This window comes from Mustelus asterias, chromosome 22 (genome assembly GCF_964213995.1).
Source record: "Mustelus asterias chromosome 22, sMusAst1.hap1.1, whole genome shotgun sequence".
NCBI classification, from domain to species: Eukaryota; Metazoa; Chordata; class Chondrichthyes; order Carcharhiniformes; family Triakidae; genus Mustelus; species Mustelus asterias.
Window position 1 is genome coordinate 17,950,046 of NC_135822.1, and position 19,134 is coordinate 17,969,179.

General features: G+C 38.0%; 1 protein-coding gene across 2 annotated transcripts in view; it reads right to left on the reverse strand.

The window, feature by feature from the left end:
* The window catches only part of LOC144509879 (voltage-gated potassium channel subunit beta-2-like), a 129,697-nt gene that overhangs the window by 22,174 nt on the left and 88,389 nt on the right, over window positions 1-19,134 (reverse strand). Inside the window, exons 6-9 of one of the 2 annotated variants that reach the window (XM_078238813.1) lie at window positions 18,848-18,892; window positions 15,969-16,012; window positions 15,298-15,384; window positions 10,561-10,605 (exon numbers count right to left, since the gene is read on the reverse strand). In XM_078238813.1, coding sequence (XP_078094939.1) covers window positions 10,561-10,605; window positions 15,298-15,384; window positions 15,969-16,012; window positions 18,848-18,892 — 221 coding nt within the window. The remainder of the gene's footprint in view (window positions 1-10,560; window positions 10,606-15,297; window positions 15,385-15,968; window positions 16,013-18,847; window positions 18,893-19,134) is intronic. The other variant, XM_078238814.1, reaches the window with a different exon arrangement.

Here is a 19,134-nt window from a genome sequence, read left to right on the forward strand (position 1 = left end):
TTCTGAGACTTGGACTGCACCACTTGGTTAAATGTTTCCTCAGCTGCTGGCTTTAAGGGTGAATGAAGTGAACTGAGAAAGCTTCATTTAAACTAGTAAGCAAGTGTCGTTGATATAAAGCTACAAATTTGACACTAAATTAGCATTCTTACCCTACAGGAACTCATAATGGTAACTTGCATTTAATGACAAAAACTATAGTACTTAGAAATTGCTTGTCTTGCATTTTGATCATTCCATATGAACATTTGTTTATCCTCTAGTTTTCCAGTTCTACCTCTTCATAGCCACACCTGTGTCATCTTTCTTTTGTTATATCACCAACATCAGAGAAATATTAGTGGTGACATTTATGATCAATAAGCAACTGTTTCATTTTAAGGTGGTGATACAGCAAAAAGATCACTTTTTAAAATTGATTTGCACTTGGCAATTACAGCTAAATCAGTAATGTACATTTTTCAGGGAGTATTTTTATTTGTCTGATTCTGTGAAGTCATGGTAACAAAATAATGTGCAGAGAAATGTGTCATGGTAATTTCTTTTACAAATGTTAGTGGGTTTCTCCAATTTTGCAGAGCCCAAAATAAAACAAAAACCAGGAGGATAGGATAGTTTGGACAGCATATTTTTCCACAGCTGTTGTTGGTGCCTTTTCATGTGCTTTGTTAGGTGGATTGCACTTGTTTTGAGTTCTTATAGACTGCTCCACCTAACAGTTTTGGCAAACTTGTCCAAAGAAGATTGACCATAACTTTAACATTGATTTTAATAGAGTCAGATTCTCATGCACAAGTGTGAATGTGGCACCAATTCCAGCGTAAACTTGGTGGATTTGCTGAGACTGGCCACAGAAAAGATCTATTCTTTTGATAACCTCCAGGTGTTGGACACACTACAGATACTGACATACCAGTGCTGTGTTCCATTGTTGAGGTGCTATCATTTGAATGAGCTTTTAAACCAATGTGACAGCTGTCTGTTCAGATGGGTGAAAATATCCCTTTTTTGATTAAAGGAGAGTTCTTCTAGTATTCAACTCAACATTCATCCTTCAACCCACGCCACCAAAATCGATGAAGGGGTCCTTCGTTTCATTACTACTCTCGGATCTTCAGTGTGCAAATCAGCTGCTGTGTTTGTCACATAACTGCCTGCACTTCAAAAATTGGCTGTGAGTGCTTTCAGAAATATTGAAGGAGTCAAAGGCATTTTATAAATTCAAATTCTTCTTTCTAAATTAAGGAGCAGGGACAATACAATTTTTGAATGTTGCTATTTGGAGGGCATTTGTATCTCATCACTCATACTCTCTTTATATTTAGCCAATTGCAAGAAAGATATTCATATTTACTAACGGTCAGATGTTTGTCATGATGGAACAAAATGTTGTGTATGCTGTAAATAAATAGCAAGTAGCAAATCCAATTAGTCTCTAAGAACGGACAAAGGTTCTCAATTGACCCGAATTCTTTTTTTCAGATGCTGAGAAGACTATGTATTTTTAACATTTTCTGTTTATTTTACAGTCTATTTTTTGGGGGTGGCTATACCAATTGAAATAATACTGAGAAGCAAGGTCACAAGAACATAGCCACATGTCACTCTGCTCCAGACAGAGTGTCCTTGTCAGCTGCTTTACTGAGTCCCACTTGCAATGGTGGTTGTGGGGAAATCCAAACTTTCCCTAATTCTGGCTGGTTAAAAGTTACCTTACAGGAGTTAAATGTCCATCATACCCCTTTGCAGCAAAAAAAGATGTCTGAGAACAGCTGAACGCAAACACAAAATGGCATTATCGAACTGTAGCTATGGACGGATGTCTCCCCCAGGAGATTAAGGCAGGTGAGAAGTCTTCAGTATGAAATCAATGGAAAATGAGGGCATGAAGCAAACTACACACAAACAAACAAGAAATTAACAAATGATTTGACAATATATGCAAGACTATAAGGACACCACTATGATGTTTAAGAAAATCTGAATGCCAAATCCACTGTAGGTATAACCATGTAAATATTCTCAAATACAAAGCTACTAATCTGTGTTGTGTACCAAATTCAAGTATTCATAATTTAAATGAGTTAAGACTGGGCTAAAACATTAGACAACAACTTGATCCAAGTGTATTAAGCATTCACACCCAAACTGCACTAATTGGAAACAGCCTAAATTTTTTCATACAAAGCTAAATACATCAGGTGCTGGAAATCTGAAATAAAAACAGAAAGTGTTACAAATACTCAACAAGTCAGACAGCATCTTTGGAGGGAAATATAGTTGACATTTCAGGTTGTTGATCTTTCATCAGAACTTACATGAAGCTATTTCTGATGAAAGGTCACAGACCTAAAATGTTAACTCTGTTTCTCTCCAAAGGTTTTGCCTGACCTGCTGAGTATTTCCAGCATCTTCTGTTTTTATTACCCCCAAGATCTTTACTCTCCTTGCTAATTTTCTCCACTTATTTCCTGAAGGCATCAACTTCTTGCTACTCCTGAGTAGAAAGTAGGTGGGCTCCTTCTGATATATTTTAGACTGAGTGGCCATTTTTTGTGTGTCAGCCTTAGCAGTATGATCAGGCTAACTAACTAACTGCAGAATTAGATGCTCCCTGAAATGGACTGAGGCAGGAATTGCTGTTGATCCGGAGTGGAAACTCCAGCTTATTTCTTATCTTTGTTGCCAGTGGGCACTGAGCTACTTACTGAGCACATGAAAAGTCATTTTATACATATCTACAAATTTGTTTAACATGGTCTATTTAAAAAAAAAATCAAGGTCAAAAGGATGGGTGGAAATTAGAACAGATTTATGATCCAAGATTTTCCAGGTGTATTTTTTTTTACAATATATTAACTGATGCTTGATCTGTTTCCATTAAAAAAATAACATTAACATCTAAGTTCACTTCCCTTCACCGATTTAGAAATGGCTTGGTAATAATTGACTACATTCTACTCTTGATACATAAAATTAATTTGAATAGAAAGTGTATTTTGCTGAACTGTTTCATAACCGTAACTATTTTAAGATAAGCTTCCTGTCCACTCACTAGCACTTCTCAGCTCTTTAATGCTCTATAGCTGACTGTACAAAACAAATGTAGGCATGTTATTTCTGCTAGAACTCTCCCATGATGTTCCAAGAATAAAAACCAAGGAGAACTCCCTATTCATATCATGGAGTGGAGATCTGGGATGTGATCATTAAAAAATGAGAGAGTAAAATAGTTGCTTGCAACCCGCCATAACCAGCAGTTTAAAGTGGCAATATACACCGGCACAGAAAATCTCCATATGATGCTAGCCCTTGGATAGTGCATTATAGGAAATAAATGTATCCCTATGTAATATTTTGGTGCTAAACAAATGCTACAGCAGTCCTCAAAAAAGTTTCTATTGTCTCATGTAGGCCAACAATAAGGGACAAACAGTTCTCACACTGAGTTGAACCTACAGAATTCAGTCAATTGGATAAAGAGGGATAGTTTAAATAAACCAATCAGTAACATGGCACAAAACTAAATGCTTAGACCTGAATTTGCCAGACAATCAGAAGGGCTGAGAGTAGTTTGCAGCATTAAGCATTGATATTTCAAAAAAAAACATTTTATTACTGATTTCAGAATGCAGGTTGGCCAATTTTTTCCTCCCTCTCCTCCATCCTGTCTGGCCCTGTAACATGAATACATTGCTTGCAAGGCATATCTTAATTTTTATTGCCAGACTTGTGGAATAAAATATTTTTAAAAAAAGAACCCCCAAAAAACAATCTATAATCCCACCAAGGCTTCTCAGCCCAATCTGTCATCATGCAGCTTTTTCATAAAATTATGCACAGGCACATAGAGGCCAAAGATAAAAGGAGAAAAAGACAAAGGTTGAAAATGCTAAACATGCACCATAGACAAAAGCACAAATAATTCAGCAGTAATTCTGACAGGGCTGCTACTTTATAGGTGATGCATTAAGTAGTTTAGCAGGCTTTCATTTTAATCAAACAGAAAAGGAAAGTCAAGGCTTTAACAAAACACAAAGGCTAGGACCAAAACAATTAGTGATCGACTGGTACGAATGTTATTGGAGGTGTAGATTACATAATTGTACAGAGGTGCAGCTACCAAAGCTCTCATCTGGTCACAATGCTGCATCTTCACTGCACAAGTTTAAATAGAACCACATAAGTTTTCAGTACACAAAAGTGAACTGGATACATATTTGAAAAGGAAAAATATGCAGGGTTATAGGGAAAAAGGAGACTGGGATTAAATGGGTAGATTTTCCAAAGAGCTAGCACAGACATGATGGGCAGAATGGAGTCCTTGTGAGCTGCATGATTACGATTCTACAAGATAGGCCATTCTTTCCTCGTTTCCCAGACATGATGGCCTGAATGGCCTCCTTGTGTGCTGCATGACAATATGATTACACAAAAAGGCCATTCACTCTATTGCACCTGTGCTAGCTCTTTGCTAGAATAAACCAAATTAAATCCCACTGGATAGCACATTCCCAAAAGCTCTGTCCCTTCTACTTCAAATATCTATGTCAGTTTCCCTTAAAAGACAATGATCTACGCTTCATCCACTCCCTGTGACAAAACATTCCATTGCTTAAAGAAACCACTCTTAAGAAATGTCCCTCAATCTTCCTTCTCATTTTCTTTGTGATCATTTCAAATTGATGACCCTTCATTGCTGACTCACCCCACTCTGAGAAATAGTCTGTCCCTATTGAATCGAAAACTCATAAAAATTCAATTAAATCTCTTGCCCTTCTCTGCTCCAGTGAAAATGATCCCAAAACCTCAAACATCTCCTTGTAACCATCACGTCCCTGAACATGTGGGCCGGGATACTCGAGCCGTTCACAACCCGCCACCAGAGAATTTAGCACTCAGCCAAAGTGGGACCAGAAAATCCCGTCGACGCAAATGGCCAGAAAATTCTGTTTGTGATGTATGCTCTTCATTGTTTTAATGTTTGCACTATTATAGAGTCCCAAAACCTAACTGTACTCTTAACTGACTGTGGTTCCAACATTAAAAGAATGACTACAGTTGAAAAAAGTACTTAATTGTCTGTAAAGCTTTGGATGCCCTCAGGTTACGAAAGGCACTATATAAATTCAAGCCCTTTTCTCTAACTAATGTTCAGGGCAAACTCAGTTATTTTACTCTGATACACTATTGATTAAATCTTAAAGGTGATAATTATTTATTTCTTCTTCCAAAATGTATTACCTCACACATTAAATCTCATGACACTTCTTTTCCAATTCTGCTAATGTGTCTCTGCCTTCCTGAACTCTTGCTGACCTCACTGATTGGCGGTAACACCAAAATGAAATGGGCAAATTTTGAATTTTAATCCACATGCCCAAATCATCTATATATAGCAAACGCATGAAGTTCACTTAGCATTAATCCCTGGGATACAACTCTTCTTCAATCTGAACAACATCCCTTTACCCAACTTGTTTGGCTACATTTTTTCTCATAGCAAATTACTGAATTTTTCCAACAAACATCCCATGTGACATGTTGGATACCTTCTGGAAATCCATGTACTACATAGTCATAACAGTCCCTTTACCTATAGTTATTTCTTCAAGGCATGCCTCTAACAAATCTGTTAGCTGTCCTTGATTCCCTTTCTCATCTCACTACTACACTTTCTATATTCCTCATGATTATCTCAAGTATTGTTAAGATTCAACTTGATCATATGTCTCCATTTTAAGCCTCAGTTTAGTCTGTTGTATTGCTGAAAAAAGAGACATGTCAAAGCTTTTCATCTTGCACTCATCAGGACACTTCACAAGAATACAAGTATAAGGGGAAAACAATAATTTATATGATATGAGAAGAGAATGCTGATTGGTTGGCAAGTGGACTCTGATTGGTTGAGGCATTGCCACAGAGAATGCACCTGTTGATGGTAACTGACAGATAACTGTTAAGCATTGTTTGAAATTTAAGTAGCTTGACCCTTGCCCTGGGGAATGAATCAGCGAATGGCTGTCGCTTATTCAGTTTAGCTGAAATAGGTGCAATGTGTCTACATACTCTTACGGTCTACAAAGAACAGAACCTTGTATCTTCATATATGTAGCTTCCAGAACACACAAATGCATCACACTGCGAGCCAACAGACAATCATAAATTAGTTGTCATTGTAATTCTTAGCACACTGAATTATTTCACAAATGTTGTCCAATCACAAAATCACATCTAATGTTGGACACTGTTTTGAGTTTTGCAAGCATGAACTGGTTGGGTACCTTGCCCTTAGTGGACAGCAGCTGAAACATGCTGTTTGATAAGATCTGCCAGTCTTTGGGACAGATGAACTGCATACCTAGCATCACATTGGCACTGAAATTCATATACCACATTACTTATAGGTGTAGAACATCATTTCGGTTCGACTGCAGCATTTTGTTAGTGGCAAACACCACTTGTGTTGCTACAGCATTGTACTTTACCTGTTATTCAAACTTTTGAGATACCTTGACCTTCCAGGGTAATCTGGGGTAGACTGGGCACTTTTCCTAAGGTTGTCACTTTTGGCCCTGAAAAGTGAAATAATCCTTAGTCTGTTAACAATTACACTGACAACCAATTTAAGATAGTCATTTGGGCTTGCAGTGTGACACATTTGCATGTGCTGATAGCTATATACCTGAAGACACAGGACCCATGCTTAGCAGACAGAAAGAACATGTATACGCACTATTTCATCTAAACAAAATAAATGACAGCCATTCACTGATTCTTTCCCTAGGGTAATGCCTTGATCAATCGGGGTAAAGCTGCCTTATTTAAATTTCAAACAATGTTTGGCAGTTATCTGTCAGTCACTATCAACTAGTGTATTCTTCATGGAAATGAATCGACCTGAGTCCACTTGCCAACTAATCAGCATGCTCTTCTCATTCAGTATAAATTGTTGTTTTCCCCTTATAATGGTATTCTTGCAAGTGGCCTGATGAGTGCAAGATGAAAAGCTTTGATGTCTCTTTTTTCAGCAATATTCAAGTCTGTACTATTAGTTTACTATAATGTAATGGAGCTCCATTATTCGATGACCCCCTTTATGCCTTGCAGTAATGCAGTTATTCTGCACTTGATCAATTTGATATTTGAAGATTTCCTATTGCCCATCTGACGTTTTGTTGCCCAGTTAATTTGGAGCAGATATCTTTATACCTTGCTGAACTTTGACCTTTTCAATTACAGCATCCTCATTGATTCTTATTTTATTCTGTTCTTACATGGAACCTATCTACATTTTGATCACTATCATCCAACTTCAATCACATGTGCTACCTTTATTCCAGTCTACAGTTATTCTCCTCTATTGCATCTCTATTATTCAGTGCCAGGTAAAGGATTTCACCATTTCAATTCCATTTCTTAACTTTATCCATTTGTATTCTGTCTTAATGCAACCCCAGGGGACACCTTCGTGTTTAACATACATCATATATTTTATTAACACTGCCACCCAAACCCCACCTGGGCTTTTAGCATCTCACTGGATGTGCTCCCCTCAAGACTCATGTTCCTTTTATACTTTAGTTTCAATGCTCTGAAATAGCAGGTATCCCAAATATACAAATGTGACTTAACCTGATGTTGTACAGTCCCCCCTGTTACTCGCATCTGTAATGACTTTAATCAGGCAATTGAGGTGGGCCTGTTAAAATATGAATTCCCTGATTAAGGGTCAAATTGATGGGCCAATCAGGGAGCCTCTTGCTTTGTACTTAACCAAGAGTGGCAGTTCCTCTGGGACTCCTCGTGTCGACTGCTAACTGAAAACACCTGTTATCAGGCTTGTAAATAAAGGGATTTTGGGGAGGGGACTTCTGCCTTCAAAGACTTATTACAGCATCCCTTTAGCCTCGTGAACAGAATCAAGCTAATGCAAGGTAGTTGAACAATTCCTTACATTGGATCGCGAAGCAAATCCATATGGACAATCTGAATGAGGAGTGACAGCTCAGTGGTTCAGCAATGGCACTGCAACACCTAGCAAAATTTTACACCAGGACCAGCTTAGCTAAAAAAAAAAGTACCAGTCTATCACTAAAATTAACCTATGTTAGGGCTTGCAATAATCAGTTATTAATGCACAATGAAACCTGCACTAAATGGTCACTTTCAGCAATGCAACTAACTGTATGCACAGCCATAGATGGCTGAATAGGCATTAACATGTCGTGCCCTGAATGAAGCCCTAATGGCAAAGTTAGACTGTGATTACAACATAATATCTCAAATTTGTCACGATTCTATTAGTTAGCATCCTCAAAATTTGTGTTTGGAAATTAAAAATGCACGCCAAGTCTCTGGCTCTCAGTAACCTACACAGCCTTTTAAAAAAAATCTTCCTGCTCTTATCTCTGGAAGGTGCCAACTCCACAGTGTAGTGTAGTTTCATTGGCACTGTCCTTCTGCTATCTCACCCACATTGCCATTCTTCATGTGAACCATGGAAATATTCAACTGTAGAAAGCATCACAATGGAGCTTGATGTTGTTTTTACCCCATACTTTGTAGCAGGGGCTACTAAAAAAAATCAGGAGTTGAATCCCATCTGATTTTCCTCTCCCTAACCTGGTAGTTCTGATGACAATTATTTGACTAAGATCAGCTGACTCAGCCAGACTTGGGAATGGACTTGACACCATCATGGTTCAAATGACTCAGCTGCTCACTAGGTAATCTCACCAAGCCAATGGGACCACAACCTGTCACCCTCTTAAATAAATGTGGCCCAGTGCTCCCAGATAAAATGATTACCCTTTAACAACTGCTTAACCCCTTCATTGCCACAAATCTATTTATAGGCTTAAACAAAAGTTACTTAGGGTGATGCCAACCTATACTTAGATTTGAATGGCATTGACATAACATTACAAAATACAGTGGAACTCTCAAAAGATCAATACAATTTGTATCAAACTCTCAATAAGATGAACTTCTTTCTCCCAGTGTATGAAACTATTTATATTAATTGAAATGTAATCTTGTACGAATACAAAAATTTCAATCTTATATCTTTTTGTTCACCTTTATTTAACGTCCACATGGATTTGACTATAGTTACAGATCTTGTGTTTCACACTAGGGGAATGGAGGCATGTTTAATTTACCAATACTCAACATCTTGAGTATATATGGTTAATACTTCAATTAGGGTAGTAAACCTCCATCAGCCAGGTCAATGAACAGGTAATTGGCACTGCAGAAAACTTGATTACTTTTTGTAATCAAAGTGAAAACTTTTAACATCGAAGTTCTGTTTCAGGTAACTGGCAATTAATTTACAATTGCTCTCAAGAGAATTCCACTGCATCTATCACAACAATCACACTAGCAGATGCTTGTCAGGCTGGTAAAGGGGTTAATACGGTTGCAGGATTCATATTTACCAGTTGCTCTGGCCATTTTAGGACTTTCCTACTTTATCCAAGATGGGTTCTATTTGGTTTAAATCAATTGTTAAAACAGGTGCAAGCCTGATGGGAAAGTGAGAGGGTGGACCACTTTCTTGAGGTAGTATTCCACACCAGTAATGCACAACTAATTCTGGAGAGCGTTAGGACATGGCAGGGGGAGAGTGGACAAGGTGAAGAGAAGGTGGGTGGAAACCATGAGATCTTAAATGCATTAGAACTAAACTTCCTGCTGCTTATTCAAAGTGACCAGAAGAACAGGTTTCAGTTTGGTAGTTTCATACTTACCCAAGTTTAGCTACAGTTGTGTCAACCTCCTCCATCCCCATTCTACTTCTACATACATGTGTCATTAAGCAATGGGAAATGGGAAGGCTGTCTTTTCGTAAGATTCATTTTGGTAATATATTGATTTATATGTATTAGGATTAAAAGTCTTAATGGCCTACTTATTACACATTGCTCATAGCGCCAACACAAAAAAAATTCAGCAACAAGGAAATGAGGGGATAAAGTTCACAAATGCAAGAGAAAATGAAATGAATTGGCACCATCTCGCAAACATTTAATTAATAAAAAACAGCCAAAGCAAACACTCAGGTAGGATGAGATATACAGTTTAATTTCAAATAAAATTAGGAACAAGACTTGTATAAAAATAAAGTAAGCAGTTAACCTTCTAAGAATAGATCCATTCTCTCTGTAACATTACTATACACAGACCTACCATTCACAGAATGACAGGAATTCAAAATGAAATGCTGGCAAACCTGAAAGCACGTAGTAAATGGAAACTCAAATAAAGTGCTGAGACCTAGTGGATGGCAATTGGGCAACATGCAAGTTTCAGGAATGAGGAATAGGCGTTCAAAAATGAAGGAACATGTTCAAAAAAAGAAGCAAAAGGGTAGGATAGAATCATTTTTGTTTACTTGCAAGATGTTTTTATAAGTCAGGTAACTTGCATTTTATGGGGAAGTTACTTCTGTGGGTGGAAGGAGAGGAAGTAGGAGCAGAGTGAACAAACAATCTGTCCCATAAAATGCCTCAGAAACAGCTACGTATTAATACTCATTTCTTGGGTACTGTGTACCTTCAATGATGAATGTTCTTGACTTTGAAGAACTAAATGGATCCCCTGGTAATAAAAGAAGATTTAAGAAAACCAGAGTTTACAGCTGAAGGCACATTACATTGCAGAATTTAGGGCACGGGAGAGGCATGAGTAAATTCTATATATATATATACACATACATATACACATGACCTTCCAGTTCAGAAAACAGTAGCCCAGTGAAATGTCTTATCAGAAACATACATATTCATTATAAAATATATCCAACTTGTAAAGGCACAATGAACAAAATAAAAGTAATGCATTCCATCAGGTATGAAAATTTTCAGTTTAAAAAGACAGTATCCCTTTTGTTTACCTACATTGGTTAGATTTTAAATTCAGTACTAATCAAACATACTTGACACAATCAACTGCAGGGGTGGAATGTAGTATGAATTAGGCTGAGTGGATTAGTATGGTAGAAGTGGCAGTGGGAAAAATATCAGCACAGTACTAGATTTAGATTCAACTGACAGGTATAATAAGCTTGAGGACTGTCAAATTGTTCCAAAAAGATTGGCCCAACATCCCAGCCTCCACCACTGTGCTCTTCTAGATCTGATCTGTGCGGTTGTCATGCTACCACTGGTAACAGTTACACACCTGCAACCTGGACTTCTTTGCAAAAGTCTTCCCACCTCTCCAATATTTAATCTGAGGGGTACAGCTGCACAGCAACCCAGAGGTTCCTGTGCAGGCCCTGCCTAAGTCGTCCCCTTTAATATGCTGGGCAAAAATTTTTTAGAAGATCCTATGCATTTGAACAAATTGCTCATGCACACACAAAATGAGAGAGCACACTACATCTCTGTATCTTGCACTTTCAAAACCTCATGAAAATCCACATAGTTAATTCCCTCTCAGAATCTGTGCCTGGTGTTAATTCTTCCCACTGTCCTCGAAGAACACCTTGAAATATTTAAAGGCACTATATTAAGTGCCACTTATTGCACCTTGTGTCAAACCTCCCAACACCTGACCACTCCAGCCCAACTAGTTCAGGTTATAGTGCAAAAATCATACACTTTGATTGAGACAGCAATTAAGTTCCTAGCTCCAATCAATGTAGTGCAAGGAAAAAAACGCAAGTAAGTATTCTAACTAGCTCCCTAATGGAACACAATTGTCTACTGACAATTACTGACTAGGACATTGCTGCTCACTTTGACATCAGCCAACTCGGCGGAACCTTGAGATCATGTCTCTATAACTCAATATTGCTTTTACCACTGAAGTTCTTAATCTTATGGGACTCGTGTGTGCGAAGGTGTAACAATGAATGTTCAAGGGGTGAAATCAGAACAGCTGAGAAAAACTATGATAGCAGTAGATACAAATTACAAGTGGAAGACTCAAATAGAATTACATAGAAATGGTGAAAATCTAAACTGTAAATGATAAAAACTGCTAGCAAAGATGATCAGTATTGTTACCTTGGTTTCAGTATAGGGTATTTTTGAGATTCATAATTTTTATATTCTGATCAGCTGAACTATGGAAAACCCCCAGCATCTGTAACGTGTAGTCTTTCCATACTTGGGATTCCCTCTGGAGATAGCTTTCTGAGCTGTTATGCTATACTGACAACAGAAGTATTTTGAAGTGATGACTTCTAAGTATTGGACAAGAAGTTTTTTATCAAGAGATTACACGGAACAGCTGATGTTAATAAATCAGTCTTTCATTCCTGGCTTTAGGACAGTAAGTTAACCAAAGTGAAACAGTGTTATCTGCATTCTCACCTGAGTCAGCAGGTTCAGGATTTGAACTGAACTCCAGACAGTTCTGGCAAATAGATCTTCAGCTCTGGGCTGACATCCAGCAGGATATCTGAATTGGGGTAACTTCTTACGCATTTCAATGTATGGATTTTGGCACCCCACCCTCTCCCCTACAAGTGGTACTGAACAAACTCCAAAGTTTCCTTCCCTAACACCCCCCTCATTAAGACCACGAAAGGGAATTCAAATTGTTAAATCAGCTGGTGAATCCTTCTATTACTTCACTCTGTTCTTCAAGAAGTGTGAAGGTACAAAAACAGAAACCCAAAAAGTGAACAGACCTGCAACACACACTGAGCCAATGATCATATTTGCAAAATATACAAGACACCTTACAAATCTGCAAAAAAAAATCACAAATTTGATAGCTAGCACCATGCAACTGAACTTCCACACCAAACTGTATTTTCACGCCCCTGAAATCTACTGTCTATAATCAGCTGCAAGATGCATTTGTAATTCCAAATTGTACCTGCAATATCGACATCAGGATTGTAGACTTAAAGTTTGAATCTTTGACGGGCATCCACTGAAAATTAGCTTAGAGCATCCATACAGCCAGGCACATATACAGTTTATGTAGGGCTACAAAAGGGACATTGTTTTATAAACCAGTTTACGTATCTTACACCATACGGACTAATGGTGAAGACACAGCACTATCATATTTAGTCACTTTTACCATTACTAGCTTGTTATAACAAGAACATTTCTGTAACCAACTGTGAAGGACTTCCACTACAAGAATCCTTTGGATGATCCTGACGATTTAAAATGGTACTACCATTTTGCTGACATGCTGATTAATGTATTTAACTTACAGAATTATAAGTCATCCAATACGGCTTTATTTCTATATGTATATTCCATGTTAAACTATGAGAAGGAACAGAGAACAAAAACAACCTGCAAAAAAGTCGAGCAAGTAATGTGATTTCAGCAGAAATTAAGTTACTGTTATTAGAACTGGAATAATGACTGCCATACAATTGTCCATAGTGGGATGTTTTGCCATAATGAGAGAGGAGTGTATTCATCTATGCATGGTATCACAACCAAGTCTGATCTTATTTCATCTAACATCCATATATATTATTCATAATTTTGGATGAAAACTAAATGATCACGAGTGGAAACTCTGGCTGACATCTCCCCCCACCCAGTAAAGAAATATGAAGATTAAGTGCAGTGTTGCAAATACTGCCCGAGCTGAGATCAGCTAAGTTTTCCTGCTTTAACAAACGATGGTATAAATACTTCTCACAAAATGAGGATATCAGTTTTGGCAAATTGAATATTTTCCATTTTAGTCCCAATATCAAGTAGTCCAAGAGCATAGTCAAGAATTGTTGATGCACTACAAAGCACCGTGAAGAATGCCCCTTATTAAACCAATGTGACATTTTTCCATTGCTTACACTAGCCATCCAGGAGCTCTTTGAATGAAATTGCTATCTGCAAGCCACCTAGTGCCAAATTATTGAAGGTTTTGTGGGGTGAACCTTGTCCAGTAAATTGTCTAAATTCATTTCACATCGGACTTTCACAACCAATACACCAAGGAGACTATTATCCCATTAGTCCAGGCTAGAATGCCCACTATGCCACCTTGTCCAAGGTGCCTATTCTCCATAAATGTCATGGTGTTCCGAGTTTCTCCTTATACATTTTAAGCCACCTGGAATTGAAATTAGACCCATTTAATGCTGACTCAGCCCCATTTGTATGGAGACATGTGCTGTGGAAACTGCACTAAGCTTGACCAAATATTTCATTTTCAGCCCGTGTCTAAGTGGTCTCTGTTGTATCTGAACCCATATATCAGGTGTGACAGTACTGGACTTGACCATATTGTGGCACCTGATTTTAAAGATTTTCCACTAAAAGTAAATATTAAAAAAAAGTTCTATTAGCTTTAACAAAAAAGCATTAGCAAAAACCAAAAATAAAGAACAGGATGTGTAATGTTCTGAACTTATATTTGTTAGGAAATCACCATCCTTAAACAGCATCATTCCTTAAACAGGTCTCTTGGACAATTCATGCAATGAAGAGTCCAGATGGGCAACTTCTCTCAAGTCCCTGCTAGAACACACATTGATAGTATACCAGAAACAGCTTTCTTCCTCCATCTATAAGGGAGTGTGTGGACATGCTCCCTGAATTAAGTGAATAAAACCAGTTAATGTCACAGTATGGAATAAAATTTATACATGTCCATTGTATGCTACCATGTCCTGATGTTCCAGTGAATTATCTAGATTGCTTAAACTTTTAATGAAAAGTCAGCTAAATTAAACTTATACACCTCAAACTTCACACTGGTTGGTGGAAACAAGCACACCATATCAAAGTTTTGCAATCTTTGCAGCTATTGAACAAAAAGTAGAGTATCTCTGGCTTGAATCCAGCTTCGTGATGAGTTAGCTGATCTCAGACAGGCCTGTAGTTCGGGTGCAACAAGTGGGCTCAGTGACACTGAGCTGGTGAAGAGAACCACGGATGTTCCTCAATCAAAAAATGTATGGACAGGGTATTTGAGGATTACTGCTACTTGTGGAACTGTATTTCAACAAGCATGTGTACTGAAGAGACAAGGTGCTGAAAAGGGAGAAAAGTGAGAATGTGACATTGGAAATTATTTCAATGCAGGTGAGTTGATGTGCCCCATTAATTAAACCTTTACATCTGTATCTTAAATGATCAGTCAAATGAACCCAGTAAATATTTTCCCAATTGGAAGGTAACTTCAGGCTAGTGATTAGTAAATAGTTTGCTGATTGTTATAAAGATGTATCAATTTTTATTTCTTGAATCGTGAAAGTTTCTGGAAGGTTTTGGGGGTGGGAAAGAGGAGAGAGTAAATGAGTGCGTTTTTAAACTTGTAGATAAAAAGTTAGTGATAGTTCTCCACTTAGGCAATGAAACTCACCTTCCATAGGTGTGTTTGGATCTGGCCTGTTAGCGAATACCACATCCACATACTCCAACTGCAATCGCTCAAGAGAAGCCTTCAGTCCTGCAAAAGCAGAACACATATACCCATTAAAAGATCAGTCTGACAATCTCATGAAGCTTTGGCCTGCTCAGAATTGTATATGGCTGGAAGAATAAGAACTGTAACTAGTACTTTACAGTAAAAGAACAAATGAATTATTTTGTATGTTTAGTTCCCTATGGAAGTTTATGATTTGCAGAAATGGTTAATAGAATGGTGAGCTTTGCATATTAAATGTATTTTCTTCAAAACCAGAGATCTACAGCATCTTCTTCTGTCGGCCAAGTTAAGCAGTATCATTTATTTTGCATTCTGCAACACTAAATCTGTTATTTATGCCTGTACTCCTGATAAAGAAAGTGCCATCTTCGCCCTGCGTAAGCACGACTTTCCATTTTTTCCTGCCAGGAACATGGTGATTTTTGTCTTACTGAAGATTCAAAATTCTTATAATTACTGTAAAGTTCAACAAGGTAGGAATTACTTTCAGTCATGTTATCATAAAGCTTTTAATGCGCTCACATCAAATGAACATTTCACACTTTAATGGAGGCATTAACCAATCATTGACAAACAGCATTTTTTGTACTAGTGTAGTGCCCTACCTTCTATAATGTGCTTTCGAGAGAGTCCTCGCTCAGTCTCTGCCCTGCAAGGGAAACACAAATGATAACCATGGTATTATTTAACGGTCAACATTTAGTAATAAGTTTGGTTAATTAGATCACTCGTCCAAATAATACTTGTAACTTCATTGATGTGGACAAGTTCATGTAAAAGTAGGGCTACCAGGAACAGTAGACCTGTGTTTGAAAACACATTTCTATTGCAATCTCAAACCCTCTATAGCACTGAGCTATACATTGGTAAACCTATGAAAATATCGATTTATGATTCGGATGTTAAGATATCCTCTGTGATCAAACTGCAGGAACAATAGGTGCTCAGGTACTGTACACCATTAGATTAAACGTAATAAGGAGCAATATTGTACAGATCAAGAAGCTAAAAACCAGTTGAAAAAGTAAAAACAAATTATAAACTAACAAAATAGGGATGGAGGGCCAGGTGATATGTTGTACTTGGTGAACCCCACTGTGGTTCCTGGTGAACCCCACTGTGTTCCTAGTGAACACATCTGGAGCATGTGTTAGTTGCTCGGGGAACTCCGGCTCAGAGTTGATGAGCTGTAGTCTGAACTCCAGACACTGCATCACATCAGGGAGGGGGAAGAGATACCTGGATGCTGTGTTTCAGGAGGCAGTCACACCCCTTAGATTAATTATCTTGAATTTGGCCAAGAGAGAGTGTGACTGTGATTGAGGCATGTAGAGGAACCCAGGAGGTAGGGTTGAAGGAGACGCAGCTCTTATCATAGAGTCATAGAATCCCTAAAGTGCAGAAGAGGCCATTCATCCCATTGAGTCTGCGCCGACTCTGTCCCATCCAGGCCCTAATCCCGTAAACCCATGTATTTACCCTGCTAATCCCCTTAACCTATACATCTTTGGACACTAAGGGGCAACTTAGCATGGACAATCACATAACCTGCACATCTTATCTTTGTCCAACAGGTTTGAGATTCTTATTCCCCGGCATTGACCACAGCACCATGGTACAAGAAAAGGGGTAACAGATTTAAAACAGCGATGAGGAAAAACTACTTCTCTTAAAGGTTCATGAATCTGTGGCATGCACTACCCCATTGGTGAATGCCAAGTTATTGAGTAAATTTGAGGCGATAAACAGATTTTTAATTAGTAATGGGTTGAAGGATTATGGAGAACAGCAGGAAAATGGAGTTGAGGCTGAGACAAGGTCAGCCATGATCATATTGAATGGCGGAACAGCTCGAGGGGCTGAATTACTTATTCCTGTTCCTAGTTCTTATGTTCTAATCATACAGCACTTAGCAGGTAGTAATAAAAGCTGGATAGTTTAACTTCCTTGAATAATAACACTACAGCAGGTGGAGAACCACAAAGCAAATAACCAAGCTAGGACAAGAATGCAGTCAAATCTACAAATGCTTCATATTTGTTCATCTACAAGGTAAATGTTATCAATACATGATTCTAGTGCAAAGCTTCACCTGCCGAGGGTGCTTGTACAGAAATCAAAGGCATATTTCCCACAATATTCTGTGCATTGAAGTGAATTGATGCAAAACTGTGGGGTGTGCACCTACAATTTCCTTATTTTGCCTGCATACGTAAAAATTACCCCTGTATATTTTATAGGTCACTTGGGACTCCAGGCTTTCCATTCTGCCTGGAACTTGACTTGTAGTTTTCCACATAACTCAAAAGGTTACAAATCTGGTGAAACTGTGCATGGGCAAGACAGATGATTTCAAAGAGAAAAATATGAGAGAATTGAGTTCCTCATTAATTGCAAGCATTTTTCAGTCACACATATCCTACGTGAAATAGGTGTGCTCTCCATTCAAACGCACACAATGAACCACAAAATGATGAAAGCAATATAATTTCTTGCTCTGTTTTTTGGTTAACCTTCTCAATTCCCTCCTGAAGATATGGAATGCCTGATTGGTTGCCAGTAGCTCCTTAATATTTGTATCATTTTACCACTATTCATCAGAGAATCTTCATTATTGGTGCCAGTAAGGCAATAAGGACCGTGACCAGGTAAAGAAAACCAACCTTTGCTTTTGCCTTAATAACCCAATGTCATGGGTGTCCTTATTATGATTCTGGCTTAGATTTGCTAACTTGGCAAAGACCAGGAATCAAGGAATCAAACCTGGGACCCACCTGTTTTGACTGCTCTGCTACTCAACTTGCTAAGTCATTTGGGAGTACCAGTTCAAAATGTACTGGGAAGCATTTCAATTTTAGCTGCATGGAAAGGGTTAAATGAAGGAATGGGGTTTCTGCACAGGGAGGAAAACATAATGAAAGGCAGAACATAAGGCCTAATATCTGTGAAGTGCCCTAGGACTTTTTTTAATGTTAAAGGTGCCAACTGTATATGGGTAAACAGCTCATACATCTATATATCAACTGATCAAAACACTTTTGATATTCCCTTCTAAACAAGTACCTTTAGTTCGTTAACAAGATAACAGTTTATTTACCAATAACACTATTGAAGAGTTACACAACCTCAATGGTCGAAGCTTAGCAATTACAATTTTCCCTCCTTCCAAGGGAATTGACTTCTTGCTGGGTACAATTTCCAGGCGTAAGTGCTGATTCTTCAAGCCAAGCCCAATCCTATCCTCATGCATGAAAAATAGTTGACTTTTTTCTAGTTCACCAGTGTCAAATTGCAGTCCCCCCTAGTTCAGCCCAGCTAATCCAGTATACCCGAGTTCACATTGACCCTATACCCTTCTGGCCCTGCAAAGCTGAGCTGTAAGTTGCATTCACTAACTGAGAGCACTGTAATAGCTCATCAATTACATGTCTTTAAAAATAACTGTTTTACTCTATTTTTAAAAAGTAAATGTCGGGTTACATACTTTCCACCCCAGAATATTTTAGTGGTAATGACAAGGCTGGATCGTCTGTGAAGAGAAAACAGGACATGTTGATAAAGGGCTTGGTTAATTTGACCAATTCTGTACAATACTGTATTACTAATAAGACAATGAGAATACAGAGCTTTTTAATTCACTCCCAAAGCAAATCAGAAAATGTTTCAGTTTAATTGTAGAAAAATAATTACATCAACCTTCTGTTTCAGGACATTGAGATTCTTATCAATGCTGGTCTAATACAAGTGCTTAAAAAAATCAAACTCCTCTCT